The 23,511-nt window shown below is 39.5% G+C and overlaps 1 protein-coding gene across 4 annotated transcripts in view; it reads left to right on the plus strand.

The window, feature by feature from the left end:
- The first annotated feature begins 2,070 nt into the window (after window positions 1-2,070).
- Window positions 2,071-23,511, plus strand: part of LOC144314396 (uncharacterized) — a 128,679-nt gene continuing 107,238 nt past the window's right edge. For 3 of the 4 annotated variants that reach the window (XM_077898449.1, XM_077898452.1, XM_077898454.1), the window contains exon 1: window positions 2,071-2,252. In XM_077898449.1, coding sequence (XP_077754575.1) covers window positions 2,132-2,252 — 121 coding nt within the window. In that variant the 5' untranslated portion in view covers window positions 2,071-2,131. The remainder of the gene's footprint in view (window positions 2,253-23,511) is intronic. The other variant, XM_077898453.1, reaches the window with a different exon arrangement.

Consider the following 23,511-nt stretch of genomic DNA (forward strand, 5'->3'; position numbering starts at 1 on the left):
AGAGTTGTGATGGAAAGTGAAACTGACCTACCCTCCCTGGTCTGGGCGCTGCCAGCAATGTGCTTCCTCTTAGAATGAGTAGCCAGATGTAGCAGACAACCTTCATCTGGAAACTGAGTATTCAATCCCTACAAGAACCCCCCGCCCCCCCACCCCTTCCCTTCCCTCTAACTAGTGGATCACTGCAAGTAAGAGGGTTCTTTTGACAGGCAGGTTCCTTCTTTGTTTCATCTATGAGCCACTTCCTCCTTTTTGTTTCTGTGCCTTCTCTGTGCCTTCATCAGGGGTTTGGCATGCTCTTTAATGGCACATCCTCTAACATCTGGGTCCTGATTCTGCAGGTGTGGTATGCAGAATTCTGAGATGGTCCCAAGATTCCTGCTTCCTGGTATTTACACCCTTTACTCTCCTGATTAGGTTACATGATGTGACAAAGATGTGACAAAGGTAAAGAGATTTTGAAGATGTAGTCAAGGTCTCAATTCAGTTGATTTTGAGTTAATCCAAAGGAGATTATCATGGGTGATACAATCAGGCGAGTTCGTCAAAAGCTGGGTGAGCCCTTTGTGAAGGAAGAAACTGAAATTCTGCTAGCCTTGAAGAAACGAACAGCCATGTTGTAAACTGCCTCTACTGACTGCTCTGTTCTGGACCCTGAGAGCAGCCTCTAGGTTCTGAGAGCTGTCCTCAGCCAATAGCTATCAAGAACACGGAGACTTCAATCATATAGCATCAAGAAAATACATTCTTCTAACCTCTTAAAAGAGCTTGGAAGCGGGTATTTCTCTAGTTGAACCTCCAGATGAGGATATAGATGGCCAACTTTGTGTCTTTAAGTCTTATGAGGACCCATTTAAAACAGGTTGGGCTCCTGACCCATGGAACCTGTGAGATAACAAATTTAACCATGTTAAGCTGCTTAATATGTGATAATTTGTTACACAGTAATAGAAAACTAACCCACTAAGCCAGTTGTAAATTAGGGTACAGGATTGTCCTCTTGGCCCTTTCTGCCACCTTCCAAAATCAGCAAAAAAAATAATTTTGTTGGGGAAGTGGGTGGGGTGTTGGTGAAATAGGTGATGGACATGAAGGAGTGCACTTGACATGAAGAGCCCGGGTGATGTATGGAAGTGTTGAATCACTAAACTGTACACCCAAAACTAATATTACATTGTATGTTAACTAACTGGAATTTAAATAAAAACATTAAAAATATTAAATAAAAAAAACCCATATCATTTTATTGTGAGGGTCTGATTGATTTTTTTTCTTATAGGAAAATAATTATAGTAAAACAAGACTTAACAAAAACAGTGATCATCTTGGGAGAATTAAAGAAATTTCAAAAGCTCACATATCACAGTAATTATTTCTAGTTCACATGAAAACAAGAAGAAAGAGTCAGTGCTCCCTCATGTCTTTCCTCCCATGTGTGTACACTGGAATGGGTGTAGTCCTTGGCCCAGGAAACACCAGTAGTAATAGCTGTTGAGGCCTATTTTAGAAGGAATCCTAACACTCCTAACACTCCCTAGGGCTTCTTTCAAGAATTCTCCTATTTGCAAGTATTAAATCTGTTTACCCTTCTTTTTACTTCACTTCCTGTTACTTTTTCTGGATGGATCCTTCATCCTTCTCACAAAGGGAGGTGGCTTTTTTCACGGAGTTTGGTAGACAACAGACGTCAGTCATTTACATTTTGAAAAGTTCTGGATAAGAGTCTGTTCTCATTCTACCATTGTTCTTGACAGGCGGTTTCCAACAAAGAACTATTTCCCATACCGTTTATTTTGCAGTGAACAAAATGGATCCCCTCCCTCCTTTCGAAAGGTCTTTTTTATTCATATTTTGATTTAGGACTTCCATTTATCCTGAAGGAAGGGGGATGATAAGAATCTCACCTGTTTCATAATGTTTTTGTGAGGAATAAATAAGAAAATACATGAGAAGTTCCTAATACCATAAGGTGCATAGCAAATGCTTAATAAATGTTAGCTATTCTTATTATAATTCCTAGTATAAATCTCTTATGTGTTCAGCAATTTGCAGGAGCCTAGAGTGGTGGAGCAAAAATCCCTGTGTGCCATCTGCCTGCATCTCAATAGAGACTCTCAGATGAAACATCACAATGGTTCCTGGTCATTCAGGAGTGAGTGGGACTTGGGGGCCAGAGTATAAACTGAGGGATCTGAACTTGTTGAAACCAGACAAGCAAGGTCTATCAGTCAAGAGAGGTTTAATCCAGAAAGGTAAGTCACAAGGCTGAGATCATGGGGAGAGGGGTGTAATTTGGGTTTTTTCTGGATGAATGACACTGGAAGGGGAGAGAATGAAATGGATAGTTGTAGAATTTCGGAACCAAGAGACTTTGTAATCTAGGAGCCACAGTTGATCACGAAGAAAATGGGGTGTGGGTATGGGTTACCTGAAAGCATGCCAAATCAGGAAGAATTATAGTTTCTGGCAGAGTTCTTTCTCTTTCTAAGCACTTAGAACAACCTAATTTGATTCATTAAGTTGAAAGTTGTGTGTGTGTGTGTGTGTGTACATGCATACGTAATATACCATTAAAAATAGGTGGCTTAGTTGACTATAGGACCTTAGTGTATGTGTCCTTGTCCTTCTAATTTGATCTGTTCAAATAATATGTAAGCTCAACAAAGGCTTCTTTATAAACCTATGGAGTTTCCATTTTTCTGCTCTTTGGCCTATATAATCTTCATGTTTTACATATTTAGCCCTTTTAAAAATGTCATTCTGTTCCCAGGGTTCTTCTGATCATTGGGTCAGAAGCATCTGAGTCCTTGTCATCAGTTATGCTTTGGCTATGCTAGAAACTAGATATTTAAGAATACCATAATCCCAGAGTGATATAAAGACCTTTCTAAAAAAGATAAGATATCTGGAGACTGGAGAGGAAAAGTCTGAAGGATTTGACCACATTAAAATAAAAGGCTTTGGTTCTGCAAAACACCAGAAACAAATTCAAAGAATAAAATACACACTGGAGAAGTCCATTCTCTCAACACATCTGACAGTTCTCAAAGAGCAGCTACATTCCAACTTGAAAAATGAACCAAATGGTAGGAAAATGGGCAATGTACATTATGAGGAAATTAGAAAATAGGAATGCCTAGTTAAGTGGGAACAATCTATTCAATCTTAATAAAAAATGAAGATAAAATCTTAGTAAAGATTAACATTTCCTGAAGATTAAAATGACACTTCCGCCATCAATGAAAACATTGTTGGCAACATAGTGGCTAATAGAGCATCTTCCTGGGGGTTCCTGTAAAGGAGAGTCCATTAGGAATAGTCAGGAGCAGCACTGGCTTAAGTGTTGCCTGAGTTTGTGACCAAGAATCTGAGCATGGGTCCAGCAAGGGAAGGCTTCCCTGTGTCAGGGACCCCACCTCTAAAGTTCAAGCAAAGAATGACTCCTCTTGATGACTGACCTCAAATATAGGAAAATTTTCAACAATCTTCTGGTGTTCACTTGGTTACATCTGAAGCTAAAATTCTGCTTTATGTCTTTTCATGCCTAGATATTCCTGTTTACTTATTGATTTGTGTCTTTGTTTAATTTATTATCCTTGACGTTCATTATGTCTTGGTGTTTACCAGGGTATGGACATTCTTTCTAGTCTCCATTGGGTCTTTATTTAATTAAGCAATATTTTCTTTTGGTACGACTCATTTCTTTCTTCTGGTCCTCTGTCCCTACTCCATAGGCTATCAGTTACTATATATGATGGATCTCTTTATTTTTATGCCATGATCTCTTTTTTATTATGCCATGACTATAAATCTCTTTTTATATTGTATCAGAGATTCTGGTCCCCCAGGGAACATTTGGAAAAATCACATGCTTATTGACAAGCTATGGGCATCTCACTAGAGGCCAGGGATGCTGTTAACCATACCACAGTGTGTAGGATAGTAACTGTTACAGCAAAGAATTATCTTGTCCAAAATCTTAGTAGTGTAGAAGTTGAGAAATCTTGCCCCAGGGTTAAGGTTGGATCCTGATAGATCTGTAGTTTTATCTTATTTTTTAAAAGATTTTATTATTTATTTATTTATTTGAGAGACAGTGAGTGAGCAAGAGAGAGCACAAGCAGGGGCAGAGGGAGAAAGAGAATCAGACTCTCCACTGAGCAGGGAGCCCAATGTGGGGCTTGATTCCCCAGACCCCGGGATCATGACCTGAGCCAAAGGCAGATGCTTGACTGAACCACCCAGGCACCCTAGATCTATAGTTTTTAAATTATTTCAAATCATGTGGAAGAAATCCAGAACTTCTACAGGAGTAATATGTAGATAATGTTTCCTCTCAAAGGTGATATTTTTTGATACTAATGCTAATGCTGGAGCATTTGAGAGCATGTGTATGAATATTTGAAGCACAAAACCAGAGAGATGTTTCTACATACATTTATATATATCTTATAATTTTAAGTGATACTATAATAAACCTTGATTAAAACTTGATCATCTAACATACTAAGGGTTTGTGCTATTTGTGTGGGTTACATTTTCTAGTTAATGGAAAATTAACCTCAGAACATTTTTGTTTCAACCTTTGTTTTTCAAAAAAGATGGATTTCCAGGCGGAGGTTCTTGCGGTGTTTCTGGATTATCAAGCAAGTTGAAAACCCTGTAATCTTATATAAATGTAGGAGGAGAAAATTATGGTTATTAACACAATTTCTCCTAGATATGAGATTGGACTAAAATGACATTGAACAAAATATGTTTTCTAAAAGTGATTTTAAAAAAAGTCAATATCTAGCCATATTGAATTCCAGTTATTCAACGTCTGACTGAAATTTTATTTACCACTTCAATCACATGTGTATATCACTCTTATCAGCATGGAGAAATTGCATGAGACTAATGAAGTGACCCAGACTCACTTTATCTCCTTTTTCCATAAATACACTTATTTGAGTGCTTACTGTTCTAATTGTTTGCAAATTCATTTGCATGATTTCTTTCAATATTTCATAGAACTTAGAAAATTAATTACTTGATCTCTGTAATAATAACCACCCTGTCTCCTCCCTTTCTGTATTAAAGCTAATTTAAAGGGAGGAATTTAATTCAGTAGTCTCATTGTTTACTCAAATTACACATGCATATAGAGATCTCAGTAGGTAAGGATGCAGAATGCCACCTTGAAGACTCAAATCAGTACCTCAGGGCAAAAATATGGTAGTCTAACCATGTAGTTATTAAGAGTTCCCAGATTATGGCATTTGGATGATTCAAAGCTGTGTTTTCTAGGCCTCTTCTTAAAGCAAAGATGCTGAAAAGATTTGGAGGAGGGTGGGCAAACACTTCAGGAGGCAGAAGTCACCAATGTCATCACTGCAGTAGGGGCTGTATAGGTTTTGTAATCTCCAAAATTCACTGATACTCTACACTTGATAAAATGATGTGATATCTTCAGTATATTTTCCTTTTCTGCAGTCATTCCTTGATATTTCCTGATATTCTGTCCACAAAAAGTTGAAATAAAATACCAACAAAACTGGACCAAGTTTTGGATGCCATTTTTATTTTCTTCTTTCTCAGGTCACTAGTTGTAAGGGTTACTCGACCCATGGTCCTTTTGGAAGTTGTAGTTTTTATTCCAGGATAGTTTGCTTATACCAAACCACATTCCAGAAAGAGTTTAAGTCAGCTTACAAGGATGCAAAATTAAAACCATGCTGAGTTCATGTTTTACTACACCATGAAATCCCAGGAGCAATCAAAATAGCAGCTAGTGCAAAGAATCTTTTGGTCATTGTTAGACACTTTGAAAACAGTATAATCAAAAGCAATTTGTTCAATGTCTGTTGTGGGCTCCACATTGAGTTGGACACTGTGGAAGTTATAGAAAACATTATCTAATGGATATGGAAAGCCACACCTAGTGGATAGGAACATTTCCTTTATCCAGAACTCAGCTATCTAGGAAATTTTAGCTATTTAAAAAATAGTCAAGAGATCAACTTAAAGAGTGAGATAGTACCACTAACTGAAGACCTATTTACTCATACTTTGCTTACAAGTCTAACAAACATGACTCTTTCATGTTCAAGCTTGTAGCACTTTATGAGCAGTAAATTGGAAGATACTGGATTCTTACTACACGTACACTAATGGCTGAAAACCTCTGGAAATAAGAGAGGAGAGATTTGAAAAACAAATAGATAATACTCAAAAGGCCTCAGAGTGTGAGGACATTAAGTACAAGAGGCACAATTCAGTACTGGGTGGACAAAGATGTACTTAACATCCTATTTAAAAAGGCAGATGCATAAGACACACCATAAATGTGCTTCTTGTCAAAATGTTTATACTTTTTATAAAGCTTGGACCTAGGAAGAAAATCCTCAATTATCTGGAAAATTCAGGAGCTCTGATGCATTTGTTTTCTGGATAGCTGAGTTGTTAGTATTGTCCATGAGGCAGGACTAATAGTAAACAAGGTGACAGGACATCATTAAATACTGGGTTGCCTGCCATCTGCTTTGATAGATTCCAGGGTAAAGTAAGTGATTTTAAGCTCCATGAGTGAAAGGATGGTTATAGATTTGTGCTATGCCTTGAAGCTAGACTAGAATTTGAATAGATGTTGGGGTTTCAGATCAATTAAATATGAGGTCGGTGCTTTCTTGGCCCATTATCCCCACTTTGTCTCTGGAAAGTGGTCCAAGGAGATGGACCACTTAGGGGATAGAGATTTTTTTTTTTTTTTAAAGAAACAGAGACAAGAGGAGATTTTATTTTATTTTTTAATTTTTATTTATTTATGATAGTCACAGAGAGAGAGAGAGAGGCAGAGACACATGCAGAGGGAGAAGCAGGCTCCATGCACTGGGAGCCCGACGTGGGACTCGATCCCGGGTCTCCAGGATCGCGCCCTGGGCCAAAGGCAGGCGCTAAACCACTGCACCACCCAGGGATCCCGGGGATAGAGATTTTAAAAGGGGCAGGTAGTGGTGCCAAAGCACAACCTGCCATCTTCACCATTTTTCTGAGGGCCTCCTTCAATCTCTCTGACCATCTTCCTTCCTCCAACCACCTTGAGTCAAGTGATTCTGTTACAGTGTGATGTGGAGAGCAGAGCAGGGCAGTAAGGGCCATGTTCTAGGTTCACATTCTGGAATTTTACTAGCAAGATGGGTTATCTTGAGCAAGATGTTAACCCTGAGCTACTGCAGATGACACCAGTACTGCTGTAATCACAAGGATGAGTCAGCAGAACAATACAGGTGCTATTTCCTAAACCACAAAATCCTCTGGGAAATGTTGCATTGGTTTTCCATTGGGTGATAAGATTCTTCAGGATTCTTAATTTTCTCTTCACAAATCTAGGACCTCGGGGGCCTGATTGTGGGAGCAGACTGCTCCTTAGGACTTGAACACAGCAGTGCTGGAATTATTATTACATGTGGTTTAAATTTCAACATGAAGAGCAAGTCCTTAGAGCCTTCATTAATGGAATTAGTGTTATTATTATTAAAGAGGTGAGAAAGCTCCCTTGCCCTTCTGCCATGTGAAGATACAGTAAGAAGTTGGTGGTCTGCAACCTGGTAGTTGGCTATCACTAGAACCTGATGGTACTAGAACTCTAATCTTGGATTTCTAGCCTCCAGAACTATGAGAAATAAATTTCTGCAGTTTATAAGCCAAAAAAAAAAAAAAGAGCAAGTCCTTGAAAAAACCTCCTTTCCAGCATTTGTCCTAAGAAAGTATCTAAAGATGGACATCAGTTGGTTGATGGGGTGAACTCTGCTAGGAAATTATAAAAATGTGGTTGGCAAGACTAAGTGTAACGAGTCCAAGTCAGTCTGTCTGGGGGTTTGTGGATAGTATGATAATGATCGAGGACTGCCCATTGGAGCCATTATGGCCTGTGAAGTTCAAGTGCACAGGCTGGAAATCCTTATCAAATGAGAGGGGTGGTGTGGCCACTTACACAAGGTGAGCCCTTCCTATCCAAACAAGCCTGTCTTCCATTCCATTTACTAGGAGCACGCCTGCTGTGTTGCAGAATAACTGTACTCTACTCAGGCTTTGCTCCTAATGAGATAGAACTCATTGTTCTAATTGGTTTGAGAGTGAATCCCATTCTCTGTGCCCTGGGGAGATCTGCAAATGCCCAGGGCTCACCTTGGATCTCATCACCATCAAGCCTCATTCCTTTGAACCCCTCTTCACCACTGGAGTCAGAGTAATCTATTTAAAATACAAGTCTATAATATAACATTAACTACATATTTAATTAAAATTAAAAATAAAATTTAAAAAATGCAAGTCTAACCACTACTCCTGTTCCCTAAGTCCTCTAAAATAAATTCTGAGTTCTTTAGCATAGATAACAAAGCCCTCTATGATCTGATCCTCAGGTCAGTGATACCATCTTATCTTTTGCCAGTCTCCAACTAACCATTTATGCTGTAGTAATGCCAGAGTACTTGAAATCCGTGCCCTTCTTGCTTCTTAACATGAGACTATTTTGTACTTCCATGCCTTTGCATTGCTCTTTATTGAAACATTCTTCTATATCTCCTTACCTGGCTATTCTTCCTCAGTCTTCAAGACTGCTCAGACATCTTTTCCAACAACCTTTCCTATAATTCCAGAGTGGGGTACAAGGAAGGTTGTGCTCTGTGCTTGCAATAAAATTTGTGTATGCCTCTCTACTTATGATAGGGCATTGAAATGAACTTTTATGTGTTTTTCCTTTAGAATATAGTTTTTTTTAAAAAAAAAAGGCTGTATTTTATTATATCTAAGTAATGAGCATTTAGCAAGAGACCTGGCAGGCTTCATAGCATGTGTGTGTGAAACGGAGCCACTAGATGTGTCTAGAGAACATCCCTACCTAGAAATCCATCTATTGGTCCATGAATGGAGATCTATCTTGGAATACTGGACAAAGGGAAGAATTGAAGTGCTTACCAGGCCAAAGTTGGATAAGCTGGGTATTGTCTATGTTTTCCACTGAATAAATCTAGGTTTCAAAAGTCATTTTAGTATCTCCTCTGTTCCATAATAGGCATTATAAGGATACATCAATGACCAGAAAGAGCATCTTCCCCTAAAAGTTTTGTTTCCAATGGGAACAAAGCTAAATATGTGCAGCAAGAAAAGTGACAGCCTTGGGGTTTCAGTGAAGAGACAGATTAGACTGGAGCCTCCTGGAAGAGTCAGACAAGACTTCATAGGATAAGGGATTCACCAAATAACCTTAGAAAATGGTGATGATTTTGAAAAGCAGTGATTGGGAAGAGGTAAAAGGGGGAGTGGGAGAAGATGCCTTCTAGCCAGAGGAAAGATCAAAGGCAAAGCAATGGAGAAGCCCTGAATATATTTGGGAAAGAAGAGGCACAACCAATGATTCTCAACTGGATCCTGATGTGATTCATTTTCCACCATGTACCCCCACCACTATGCTCCAACCACCCCTACTCCTTTTTCTAGCCCAGTGGTTCACAAACTTGAGTGAGAATCTAAACTGTCTGGAGGGCTTGTAAACCACAGATTGCAGGACCCCATTCCAGCTACTGAATTTCTGATTCAACAGGTCAGATGACACTGATGCCACGGTCTGGGGCAATATTTAAAAACCACTGCAAAACTTGCCTGTTGATACGACCATGGCAAAGACCTAAAGGCATGTTCCTCAGTCCCACTCCAGAGACTGCAGGACATGAACCTATGAACTCACTTGGAGCTGTGGGCCTTTTGGACTCTGGAGGAGCAACTGCCCCTGGGAACCACAGCTAACCACCCGTTGGCAGAGCGGCCACCACCATTTCAGTTGTAGAGCACGCAGCATTTTCCCATCATCCTGGCAAATGAAAGACTAACTTGAACCATCTGGTTCTGTAACACCCTCCTACACCACTGCTTAAAAGCAGCCAAACATATTTTCTCTTACATTTTGTCAATAAAATATTGCTCCCCGAGGCTGTCGGCTTGTCATGTTTGCAGCCCATAAGCAATGTTGGAGCAGTTAGTGGTGGCACCAGCACAAGGAGGGCCAAGGGGAAGCCCCTTAGCCTTTTGCTGCTGACACGGCGTGTACCCCTCTTCTCAGGACAGAGTCTCTAAACTGATGCCTGCAAGTGTTTTTTGAAAGTGGAACTAAAATGTGCCCACCCCATTCCCGGCCACTCCATCCTTTCTGGCCTTTTAATTTTGTTTTGCTTTCTGACAGTGAAGAATCAATGTCTAGCATTTCCAACAGCCAGGTAGAGTGTGTACACATTTATTAAGATTAATTAAAAAGTAACAAATTGTAAAGTAATAACATTAACAACCAGTAGAAAAAGTGTAGACATTTTGACAGTCTTTTTGAATTTCATTAAAAGATGGTAGTGACAAAAACCCCAGAGACTATTTCTACTTTACTAAAGAAATAGGTCACAGATTCAATTACAGTCACTGAAGCATGGACTCAATCTATCATGGCAAATTAAGTACATTTTAGCAACCTACTTTCCTTTAAAAATTTTATAGACACTTTCAGTGGAAGAAGAAAGACTATAGAAAAAAAAAAAAAAGAAATTGCAAAACCCAAGTCCCACCCTGACTCCCCCCGCAGATTTTGAGTAAGCATTTGGCTTTTTTGCTTTGGGTATAAGACAGAAAATCATTAAGAAATACTCGGCTCGCTCACAATTATTACTCTTCACTCCGTTCATGGTTTAATGATGCAGATTTAGAATTGGGAGTGGGAAACAGCTCCAAATTAGAATCACTAGTCTTCAAAGGGGGGCTTTGTTCTGCAGGATGAGCCCCACCCCTTTTCTTTTAAAAGAGGACTATTTGTACTTTACAGCTTTTATGAAATTTTTGCCTGGGACTCTTGGAGCCGGCATGTTGTGCTCATGTCGGGAAAGATAAATAATTGAATTTTTAAAAAAGTGCTCATTTGGCCTGTGGATGTGGTTTAGCCAAGTGCAAATATTGGGACAGTGAAACAGCCCTTTGCCCAGAGCAGAGCTGATTTCATGTTGACAACTGGAGTTTATGAAGGGCCTCTTGCCATGAAGCAGCAGGGGCCATCTCTAAGATCCTGCAGCTGCAACAGCAATTGTAGAATGTAGGAGGGTGGGACACTCCTTTTTTTCCCTTTGACAAGTAAGAACCAAGGCCCAGGATGCTCATAAGCCTGTCTTTGGAGTCTGTTGTTGGGCCAGACCAGGCAGCTTCAGAAACCCAGGTTAATTTTTGTTCCTGAAAGGACGGTGCCACCCAAGCACCTGTTTGGTTTAACACTGGTGTTACCGGTCCCTCCATAGTCCTGCCTTTTCCCTTAGGATCGTGGCTACTTTCTCCTGATGCTAGCCAGGGTGGTGTAATGGGCTCAGACAAGGTAAGTGATTGCTTCCGAGAGAAGCGATGGAGATGCTTTCAAGCATCTCTGAATTATCTTGCTATTGCCCAACTAAACAAGAGCCTCTCTTTAGCCAAGCAGAAGACTAAACTCACTGGTAGAAGCCCACAGGACCTCACTTCTCACTGGTAGAAGCCCACAGGACCTCACTTCTACATTTGATTGCAAAAGTGCAACTTCCCTGGGGCATTAGGTTTCATAGTAGACAGAAAGGTGGAGGTCTCACCCGGTCAACGTCACTCTTCAAAATATCTCAAATCTATACTTATCCACAGTTCACTCACTAGGAAGTATATAGAACTCTGAGTTAAGAAGCCCATGGATCTTCTTACACCACAAGTTTCTTCAAACTACTGCGTTAAGGTTACCACAAGCTAAAGTGTCTACCTCGTGTGCTGTGAAAATCTGATTGCTCCTAGAAAGGGAGAGTGATGGGGAGGGGAAAGGGGCGCCTGTGACCAGAATGGTAAAGGACTGCAACAAGCAAAGGCTGTTAGGTTCTCCATATAAAGGTGATGAGCACATATGGGTGTTCATCTACCATAGCCAGGCTTCACCGAAATGGATGAGAGCGCCAAAGAAACTGCATGCTTAGGTAGCTGCCTAGCCTACCAGTGAGATGAGAGTGATGTGCTGGCTATAGTTCCTGTGCTTATTTATCCTTCAGCTAACTGAATGTAGTAGGAATGCCTGTTGCATCTCCTAAGTCTCAACCTGTACCCACTGTGGTGGTGGTGCAAAAAAACTCACTACTTTTGTAAATATATTTACAAATGTACAATGTATACAGTAATGTATAACACAGAAAAATGTTAAATGCTAACTATGCTTTTACAGTATATTTTAAATTCTACTCAGTACAATGAGCCACTCCTATTATGCAAGGACCCTGGGAACTGAGACCAAAGGAAAAGCTGTTCCCATCTCAATCACATTTGAAGAGTGTGGAAAATGCCTGCAGTAGTGAAAGCAAGGCCCTGCTCTCAGGTGTTTTGGTGTCACTCATCTGGGGTGGGCCAAGTGTTGGTAGCTTTGTTTTCAGGTTTGGCAGGTGATTAGAACATACAGCATTAGTTAGTACCATGGGCTTAAATAATTTGCATACATTAAAACCAGTTTCAGCATGACTCCCTTACACTACTCTCTTCTGTCATTTGGGGAGCCAGCGACTTCCCAGATCATCCTTCTGGCTTGAAGAAGCATTCTTCCCTAGCAGGAGAGGTGAAGATGATGCTAAGCCTGGTGAATCTCCACTTGGGGCCTCTCAGTACACCTGAGCACAAGTGTGCCCAAACCGAGTGGGTAAATAGCAGTTAAGGGCTACACAGAAAGACAAGTGCTTAGCTTTGCAACCTTCAAAATTAATTTAAACCTCTGAGATCAATGTTGATGAGATGGCTATTTGAGCACAGCCATATGAAGTCAGGAACTAGACCAGTGGGGTGATCTCTAGGAACATGTAAGAAACAGCTCAAAATTCTGGATAAAATCCATCCTTCTCTTATTTGAGTTTTTTAAAGGGTGTGATCAGATGGTGCACCAAGCTTCCTTTCCTTGGGAGATGGGATGGTATAAGGGTTAGGACCATCCTAAGTACCATCATAGACATTACATACATTATCATAATTTGGGGGATGGCTCATTTGTCTTTAATGACATTTTCTATTCTTAGCTTAAATAATAATAGAAAAAGGGTATATTTTCAAAAAAATGTATTGACATCTGTCTCTGGTGGACCATTGCCAAGGCAACATAGTAAAGTGAATTTGGACTGGAACACCTCTACCTTTGAGCCTCTAGGAGTGATCTTGGCTAAGTCTTTGGAACATTTTGAGTCCCAGTTCCTGTTTCATTAAGCGCAAGCATGGAGGTTCTATATGTCCCTTGCATCCTTTGATGGGATTCTCATAGGGACCTTATGAAAAATTCTTCATATTTACATAGCATTTATTTTGCAGAGTATCTCTCATAAATCTTTGCATTTAAGCCTCGCACTAATACTTTGAGATAGATATTAGCACTCCCAATTTATAAATGAAGAAGTGGAGGCTGAGAATTTCCCAAGGTCGCTGGACTGGTTCACTGGCACATACCTGGGGCTCCTATGTTCAGCAGTATTTCTAATAGACCGCAAGTGTATCATTTGAGATAAATCATATTTGGGAACATGCTCAGGAAATTGTAGTGTGTGATGTAAGTTGTGCACTTATTTGGAGACTCTCCCTTTGATGTTGTGTGAAGAGAAGGGTAGCACAGAAGCAGCAAGCTTTATTTATGAGAGTCAGTCATTCATCACTCATTAGCAGTGAAGTTGGTACCCAAACAGCAACTGAATCCCTACATCTAGTGTTGACTCAGGAGAGGCATCAAACTATTGATCCCTTTTATCATTTACCCTTCTTCCCGTCACTGGTTTTCACTGCAGGGTGACACATAGCTGACCTATTAAACAGTCATCTTTGTCCACATGGAAATTAATTAACTGATAATTGTCTCCGGTATATAGCAGTGAATTCGAGCTCAGGAAGTAAAAGGAAGATCTCTGGAAGGTAGGCTAAGCAGGGTTTCCTGGTGGAGTTATTCCGTTCCATCTGAGCTTCATTCTGCTTTCCCCATGCCTGCTCTCTGAGAAACTCAACCATCTCTTGATGAACTTGGCGTAATAACCATGCACAGCTGGACTGCAATATGGTTTGAGAAGAAGTACACTCACAGCCTGTGATGTTAGATGAGCTTCAATTTGTTCAAACCACTTGCTGTGTCAGTCTGACTCCAGGCATCAGTGTGAAAAATGGGAAATTTAGTTACCTTTATAGATAGTAATGGCAACAGTCATACCTTGAAATTTCGTAATATTTTTCAAGTTACTATGCACATTCACACATGTTTCAGGCAATTCTTACAACAATTTGGTGAAATAGACAGGACTGTTACTCTTAGTATGAGTAAACAGACTTGAGACTCCGGGAATTTCTCTCCCATAGCTGGTCAGGGGCAGATTTGTGTCCTGCCTGTTTTGCCTGTCCAGGGCCACCAGTCTCGAAATAGGCCACTTTTAATTCGGGGAGCTCCTGTGCTCCCCAACATTGTTTCCAGCCACCATGTTCTTATCTGACCCTGTCTTCCTGACCATACCTGACTGATCCAGGGTTGGACAAATGGCACAACATAGGTCAAAGTTCCTCTAGAAATTTTCAAATTGGAAATGAGAGAGACAGTCAGAAAGTTTCCAATAAAGGAAACTTAGCTGCGATTTTTACTAGGTTGATAAAGCTGACTTGAGGGGAAGGAACGAAGTTGACAGAGAAGCAGAGCTGGGCAACAATGACAGGATCTAGGTGGCAGTATGTCCCTTCTTCCAACAAGTCTTAAAGCAGCAGCCCTTGGGAAAATAATCTTACAATACATTCTTTTTTTCCAAAGCTTCTTCAATGTACCCTCATATTTTTAAATGAGTAAAGTTACAGACTCTCACTCTAAAAATCATCTTGATTTGTGTCGAAAAGGTGACTCTGGGTTTTTATGTTTGTCCTTGCTCAGTAGCTACTTCTCTAACTCACATAGTTATGGACGTTAATAAACTTGATACAGATAATTGAGCAGGGCTGCCCAAGAGTTAAGCAGATCATATGTATTTAAGGTCTCACTGTACAAATTGGCCCATACAGAGATAAGCGTTCCCTCCACCCCTACCAAATCAATATCATTCAGAACCACGAGGATCGTTAGCTCTCACTTGACATAAGCAGATAATTACAATCCTGAACAGATTTTAATGAGATATCATTTCTCTGCTTTTTATTTTTATTTATTATCTTTTAAGATTTTTAAATTTATGTATGCATGGAAGACACACAGAGAGAGGCAGAGACAGAGGCAGAGGGAGAAGCAAGCTCCCTGCGGGGAGCATGATGCGGGACTCCATCCCAGGACCCTGGGATCATGCCCTGAGCTGAAGGCAGACGCTCAACCATTGAGCCACTGAGCAGCAGGCGTCCCTTCTCTGCTTTTTAAATCAAGGTTCTGAATCTTTAATGTTGTAGGAGTACTTCTGATTGGCGTAGAGCTTAGAATACGGGGCTAGATTAGCAAGTTAAAAATCTCAGCTCTGGCATTTACTGTCTGTATAACCTTGGGTGCATCTTTCTATGTCTCAGTTATGTCATCTGCAAAATGGGCAATGATAGAGTTACTTCCTATGGCTATATAAAAGCTAAATGAATCAATATCTATAAAATGTTCAGGCTAGGGCTTAAGGATAGCACATGCTATGTAAATGAAGCTATTATTATCCAATGAATTTTTATTTTGGAATACCTTCCACACATGAAGAACTCACTGTAGTTATTATAAATGAATATGTTACAGTTGTGCTTTCAAATATGAAGAGTAAAAGCAGGATCTCCAAATAAAAGAACACTTCTACCGACCTCTCAGGAGTTAAGTAAAATATATTGAAAAATATAGTTAATAATGGATAATTTTAAGTGATTCTATGTAAAGAGCATTCATGATACTATTGAATGACAAAGGGATGTTAGAAGAAGATTTATTTATTTATTTATTTATGATTTTATTTATTTATTCATGAGAGGCACAGAGAGAGAGAGAAGCAGAGACACAGGCAGAGGGAGAAGCAGGCCCCATGCAGGGAGCCCTATGTGGGACTCGATCCTGGGTCTCCAGGATGATGCCCTGGGCCAAAGGCGGTGCTAAACCGCTGAGCCACCCGGGCTGCCTGAGGAAGAGAGATTTAGATGAGGAATCCCTGAAACTTCTACATTTAAGGTAAGAGTATTTCTAAGGATAGGAATTAAGTATATGTTCACAGACTTAGACACAATCTTTTTAGTTTGAGCTATTTAGAGAGCAACTTAGAGGCAAGTTGCCCCCTTTGTGGGGGCAAACACATGCTTGCATCCCAAACACCAAGCAAAATTTCTGAAGAACAACACTGGTTCTATTTCATATTAAATGTGAAGACTTTTGTCTCTTGTTTTTACATGGCTGTCACAGAATACTAGTGGCAGAGTTCATTGCTGGAAGTGAAATGGGAAGGATGACATCCTAACTCTTTTGCAGTTAACCAAAGATTTTCATGCCTGGAAAGAGAAGGGGGAAGTTTTTCATATTGTTATTTCAAAGCTCCGAAGCCTTATGGTCACACAACGGTGATTTCTTATAGAACCTCAGATACTAAGAAAAGAACCAGAGTGGATCATTTTTAGGTTAGAAAACTGTAAAAGACAAGGTAGTGATTACCACTGAGATAAAGTGAGAGAAAATATGTCCGTGTGGTAGGGATTCTATTTCTTTTAACTCTTGCTCCTTGTGTAATTGTTTGTTTATGTACAACTCTCAGAGGGAGTAAACTGTCATTTCTCTAATTGCTGAGACTGGAGAGAAAAAACGATGTTTGGACCATGATACCCACCTAGCCACATCCAAGACCGTGTTTCTAAGTCTGTGCACTATCTCTAAGTCAGAGCTGCTTAGTGATACTGCCTGGACCACTGCGGATGACATCCCAAAAGAAATTGGATGCAGATTCTTTTAGAAGTGCAGCTCCATTAAGCAACGGGAGGCATTGCATTTCAGAACTTCCAGCTCTTTTTTTTTTTTTTTTTTTTTACTCCCAGCTCTTTTATAAAGTAGAGCAGCATTTTAGATTTTTATTTGATAATTCTTAATAGTCTGCTCTGTAAGTGGGGCCAATTAGCCAATTCGGAAAACACATGTATAGACCCATATATATACTATTTAGTGGGTACAAAAAGTTCACTGTGGATTGGATTTGGTGAACTTCTGAGGGACTTGAGATTGTTGCGGTGGAGCTAACAGGAAATTGGCGTAAAAGAGGTGCATGTAACCAACCACCACCCATTTTGGAAAGGTCAAAGGAGAATTGTTTTCTGACAGACACTTCTTTCTTTCTCAGCAACTTAAAACTATAAACAAAATGTCCAGCAATATAATTTTTGCCTTTGCGTAGTATTTATAATAACAAAGATTTCGTGAACATTATTACCTTTAATTCTCATAAAACACTGAAATATAGGTGGTTCTTACCACCCCCAGGAACGTGTGCTAATGAGAAAACTATAGTTTAGAGACATACATGGTTGGGTAGACAATATGCTCTGAGATTTCATTAGATAGCACTCCTCCTTGTAGATGTTTATGCAAGAGACCTAGCAAGTTTCCAACCTTAGTTGGTTTTTTGTTCTTGCATCTCCCCCACCACTTATAGCCTCTCAATACTTACCTGCTCCAGAAGTCTGACCTCTCCAGGGCTACTGAGCAATCCTCTGCTTTCCAGGCACCAGGTCTTATGAATTTGGTTTTCAAGTTTTCTAAAACTAATGCATAAGGCCTTCTGTGGGGCATTCTTTCATAGATTTTCTTATAATTGTGCAGCAATCAAGATAGACCTAGAACCCTCACAGATTTTTACTTATTCAGCAGCAATGTTTTATAATTTATTAAATTCCAGAAAAAGATAAGTGTATTTGGATTTCGCAGAATCTGTTTCCTCCTTCTGGCTGTCCTCTTGGATAATGCACCACTCACTCATTCTTAGCAATGAGAATTTAGGGGAGATTGATACTACTCCCCAATTCAGTGTAGGGATTCTGATTAGATTGGGACAGTAAACCACACTCACCTTCCTAGCTGAGATGGATTCAGACATGGATCCAGTCTGAGCTAGTTAGAGGGTGGGTCACAAGTGAGGGAACTCTAGAGAGAGGCAGTTTTCTCCTAAACAATATGATTCTGTGGGACTTTATGAGATGTGGACCTACTTAGATTATTTTGTTACCATGAGGAGATAACCTGCGACCACTGAAATTATGAGGTGAGGCTGGCAGATGAACTTTAGACCTAGGACTGAGTCTGTGATGACATCCTTTCGACAACTCGGACTTCTGGACTTTTCCAGTATGTGAGTCAGTAAATTTTCTGTTATTTAATCCAGGTTAGCTGGATTTCCAAACTCATACAGTGTACATTTGGCCCTCATACGCACACATACTGACTCCCTTATGGTAAGAACTTAGTCCTAAGATCTGAGTTCATGCCTACCTCCAGTACTTAGTTGCTGTGCATACTGAAAAAGTAAATATCCCATATTGTAGGTTTGTGAGACAGTGATGATAAAAACAGTATTTAACCCGCAGAGTTATCAGGAGAATCAAATGAGATAATGATGATAAAGAAACACCACAGAAATATTAATTATCTTTCTGAAGAATGCTAATTTAATCTAGAAATTATTGTCCAGCCCATTTCCCGCAAGTTCTTTCCAGGGACGAATGTATAATGACCTTGGAGTGGATCTGTAACCAGTAGAAGCAAGAAGGGTTGTGTGAAAATAGGTCATAGGTAGAAAAACAAAACTCTAGTTTTATCTAAATAAAACTCTAGTTTTCTGGCATCATAATTATTTTATGTAGGGCCTGATTTAATGCATTATGGAATATTCCACTGAATGAAATCATTGCACAGTCTAAGCAGCAAGCTAAGATATTAAGAAGCAGAATTCGTACATTGTGATTGATCATATTAAAATAATTTAGTTCAAAGTAGGCATCATTATATCTCATCTAGAATTTCCTCCTAATGTGAGGAAATGTTTCTGCATGGTAAATTTGCTCAATTTTGCAGCAGCTGTTTCTGAGCTGTAGACCCTTACGGCTCCCTGGGGCTGAAATGCTAGGGGTTCTGGAAACTGGGCAGTGTCCCTTTGACCTCACTATAGAGTGGGCATGTGCCCTAGTCTCTGTCCTCTTGCCTACTCTTGTCTGCCCCAGGCCTGATCTTTTTAGAAAATGTTACACAGTTGCATAAACAAGTTCAAAACTGGCTCCATTTTTCTGGTCTCACCAGATCTAGAGTCCTCGTTTTGTAGTGAATTCATTCCGATTGCTCCATCTTGTGGAAGAAAGAAAAATAGCTAGATTTTTTTCCCCCGTTTGGGCACATGCCCCAGAAGAACAAATTCAGCCCATCTGTCTTCTCTATCTCTGTCTATAATCTTGTGCACATAATACATTTCAAATAGTTTATTCTGAGGAAAGGCCAGTATTCCTCATCTATTTGCAACCTGACCTCTTCTCCTTACTGATAGGACCAGTACCTGACAGAAATCTGTTGCTGCCTGGAGAACTCCAGCCCTGCTACCATAATTTAGATCAAATCAGAGTGCATTCCTACAGGTCTCTAAGCCTCACAAGTTCTCAGGATTTGGGGAAACACAGTGACCATGACACTTCCAGCTATCTGAGATATTAACCCCTATTTCCACTCTACTGTGTGCTCCTTTATATGTGGAAGTTCAGAGTTTAAGTTGATGGAATCAATTCATGCATTTGCTTGTTCACCAGCGTACTCATTCATTCATTCATCTGTTTCACATTTATTTATTGAGAACTATGTGCCAAGCACTATGCTAGGTACTGGGAAAGCAGTGATGGGCAAAATAGCCATATTCACTATGGGGTTTACATGTCAGTTGAAGTTGGCTACATAGACATTAATCAAATAATCAGACAAATATATAATTGCAAATTGTGATAAGCCTATGAAAGGCAATTAAAGGGTACCATAAAAACATAAAAGAAGAGACCTGACCTATGAGGCCTGACCTTTCCTTTCAAAGGGACACTTGAGCTGAGATCAGAAGAAGTAAGAGCTAAGGAAATCGCAAGAACATGACAAGCAGATCTTTTGAGTCCAGAGGGAAACATAGTTCTTGGAATGGAAAGAGGACAGTGAGTGAAGTAGAGAGAAAGGAGGAGAGTGAGCCTCCCAGAGAGGCTGCAGAAGCAGACAGGAGGCAGATTATGTCAGGCCTTGAGGGCATACTAGGAGTTTGGCCATCTGACCACATTACTTGTTAATACAAAGCAGTGTCCGTTAATCAAACAAAACCGACCTTCCTCTGCTCTCGCTCACACCAGTTGTGGCAGAGGAGTCAGACCAGTACTTTCTGGATGTCTCCATCTCTTTCTGGGCCAGAAGAATGCTGTGGGTTCCACTGTCCATCCCGTGCCTATTCATTCCAGCCCTTGACTCACAGCTGCATCTTTAGGAGGGGCTGTGTACATTATCAAATTAGTTTCTTTGTAGTGAACTCTAAGATTTATCTAGCACCTAAGAGTGTTTGTGTTCATGTGTATAAATGACTGTTGATTCTGTCTCTAAGCGACAAAGACTGGCTTGCCTCCTTGAGCAGTCAGCCTGAAAGTTGCACAACACTGACATCTGGTGCTTGTGTGTGATTTGAGATTGTACAAGGTCAGAAGGAGGCTCTGAGACTGGTTCACATAAAATGTAGCAAGGCCAAATGTTTGAAATTTTGAGTGGAGGTGTGCGGGCACATATGCACGCATGCACACACACACACACACACACACACACAGCCCCTCCACGGTCTTTTGTTTTGAACTGATTCCGACTTTCCAATAATTTGCATATGAGAAGGCTAATTTCAATATGATGTTTTCATATTGTCGCTCTATATGCCATTGGACATGAGGTTCACATGATGGAAGGTGAGGTTCTACTTGGGTTTGGGAGAAAAACAATGAACAGAAACAGAAGCCAATGTTTTTAGTATGTATTAACTTAAATCATAGGATTAAGTGAAGAGTCACTCTCATAAAAACAGTCTATTAATGGCGATTTTATGTGTGATAAATAATATTTGCATAGTAGTTCATAACTTCTAAAGCATTTCAGCATATATTTCCATATTCCCTCAGTCATGAAATCATTTATTCATTCATTTAAGAATGATTTTTTTGAGTGCCTACACTATGCGAGTGATTGGTCTAGGCTGCAAAGCATCTCTTGGTCCTGGCAGGGTAATTAAGAGAGAGTAATAGTGTAATTCTTAACCAAGTATGCTTTGGATTCAGTCTTAGCTGCTCAAAGCATCTGAGTCCTTGTGTGTTAAATGGCCAGTGATAATAACAGTACCTATCTTATTGAAGTGTACTGCAGATTAATGGAAATGTAAAACATTCACCACAGTGTCTAGTATGCCGCAAGTTACCAGTGAACCATGGCTTTAGGTATGGCAGGAATTAACTTATTGCTTATTTTCAGTTTCGGAAAGAAAAGACTTTCAGCTTGAATATGCTCAGTGGTGGGAAAAATAAAAATTAGGTATGCCATCCATGAACTTATCAGTCTGGGAAGATCGAGGGCTAATGGGAATAGACAGGTAAAAAAGGTTAGAAAAGAGGGTTGACCCTACTGTCAAGGAACTTTAGTGTCTAAAGAGTTTTGACTTCACTCTGTGGGGAAATCTGCAGAAGATGGTGTTCTCAGAGTAATACTTTGGGAATATAGGTCATGGGGGTTGAATGATGGGAAGGGTCAGAGATGTAAAGCAAAACCATCAATTCTAAAGCTCTCCCAGGGGTTCTGGTCTGAATGAGTTGGACCTTGAAGCACACACAGATGATGGTCAGAATATGGAGGAGGAGGTTGATGAAGGATATTGTAAAGAATTAATTTAAATGAGTTGTTGCCTTTTCATTAGCTTTTGGCCTTTTCATATGATGGCTGCATTGTCGTCTATTGGAATCGTGTTCCTTGGAAATACAGAAGAGAGCAGTCTCTTTCTTTTACTGGTTTCCTCTGTAATTTGTGGAGATCAAATTCTACTTCAGAAAACTCAGTGTATTTAAGCAGCTTATTTATACAGTGAGCACTTAATTAGAATGGGTTCCCTGTCAGTGTATGGCCTGTGGCCTTCAGAACATTCAGACATTTTTCTTTCTCAGAAAGGGAACCAAGAAGGACTTTGCAAATAGGATATGACTGGTCTAGTGTCTCAATGCTCTGAGTTTAGACCTCCCAAGAAAGTCTCTAATGATGCTTCTAGCAAGTGAAGAGAATTGGGTATTTAGTGAAATGAAAGTAAGGAGAATGCTAATGATGAGGTGGACACTGTTATCTCATTTAATAAATGCATATAACATTTTATGATCTACAGCAAATATATATTTTGCTCTTACAACTAGAAAGTTTGTCCATATTGATCATACAGCCATTAAGAATACTGTAGCAATTCAAAAATATAGGAGTCTTGGAGAAATTCAAGCCCAAGTTTACAAATCATTTAGAAAACCATGTAGCTCATTGTGAATATTTTAGTTATTAAACAAGAACTTTTTTAAATCCAGGTGAATTAAATAATTAACTTAAGAAACTAAAGGTAATATCAAAATAATCCAAACAGAGGTATGAGATGATCAATGATGGTGAAAGCTAATTTAGTGGAATAGGAAACAAAATGCAATTAATAAAGCAAAACAACTTCTTCAGAGTGTCAGAGTGGGCTTTGAGTGTCTACTGGAGAAAAACAAGAGATAGAGTCAAACCTTTGGAAAAAATAGAAATGTCATTATAGATGTTAAGAGTTTAGAAGGACCAGAAGGAATGTTTTATGTAACCATATGCCAATAAATTTCAAATAGATAGCTTACTAAAAACATGAGTTATTAAAATTGGTTCAACAGAGGTAAATATTCATACAATTTTAATAATCATAAAAACAATATAAACATTTTTCTAAAACCAACAATTTTAAGAGCTCTCAGGATTATGAACAATTTTGATGATAACCTTGGTGAAACGGACCAATTCCTTGAAAGACAAACCTACCAAAACTCACTTGAAAAAATAGGTAAACAGAAAAGACCTGTATCTACTAAAGAAATTGAATCAATAATTAATAACCTTCCCAAACAGAGAGCACCAGGCTCAGATGGGCTTGCTAGTGAATTCAAACAAATATTTAAGGAAGAAATGATACCAATTCTCTTCCAGAAAACAAAAACAGATTCTAGTTTATGAAGATAATACCGATATCCAAATATACAAACAAGTCTTAAAATACAATAAAACAGTCTAATTAAAAAATGAACAAAAAAAAAAATGAACAAAAGATCTGAACGGACACCTGACCAAATAAAATCTACCGATGGCAAATATGTACAGAAAAAGATGCTCAGCATCATACTTCATTGGAGAATTACAAATTAAAACAAGATGTCACTACATACCTATTAGAATGGATAAAATCCAAGACACTG

Source organism: Canis aureus, chromosome 5 (genome assembly GCF_053574225.1).
Source record: "Canis aureus isolate CA01 chromosome 5, VMU_Caureus_v.1.0, whole genome shotgun sequence".
NCBI lineage: Eukaryota > Metazoa > Chordata > Mammalia > Carnivora > Canidae > Canis > Canis aureus.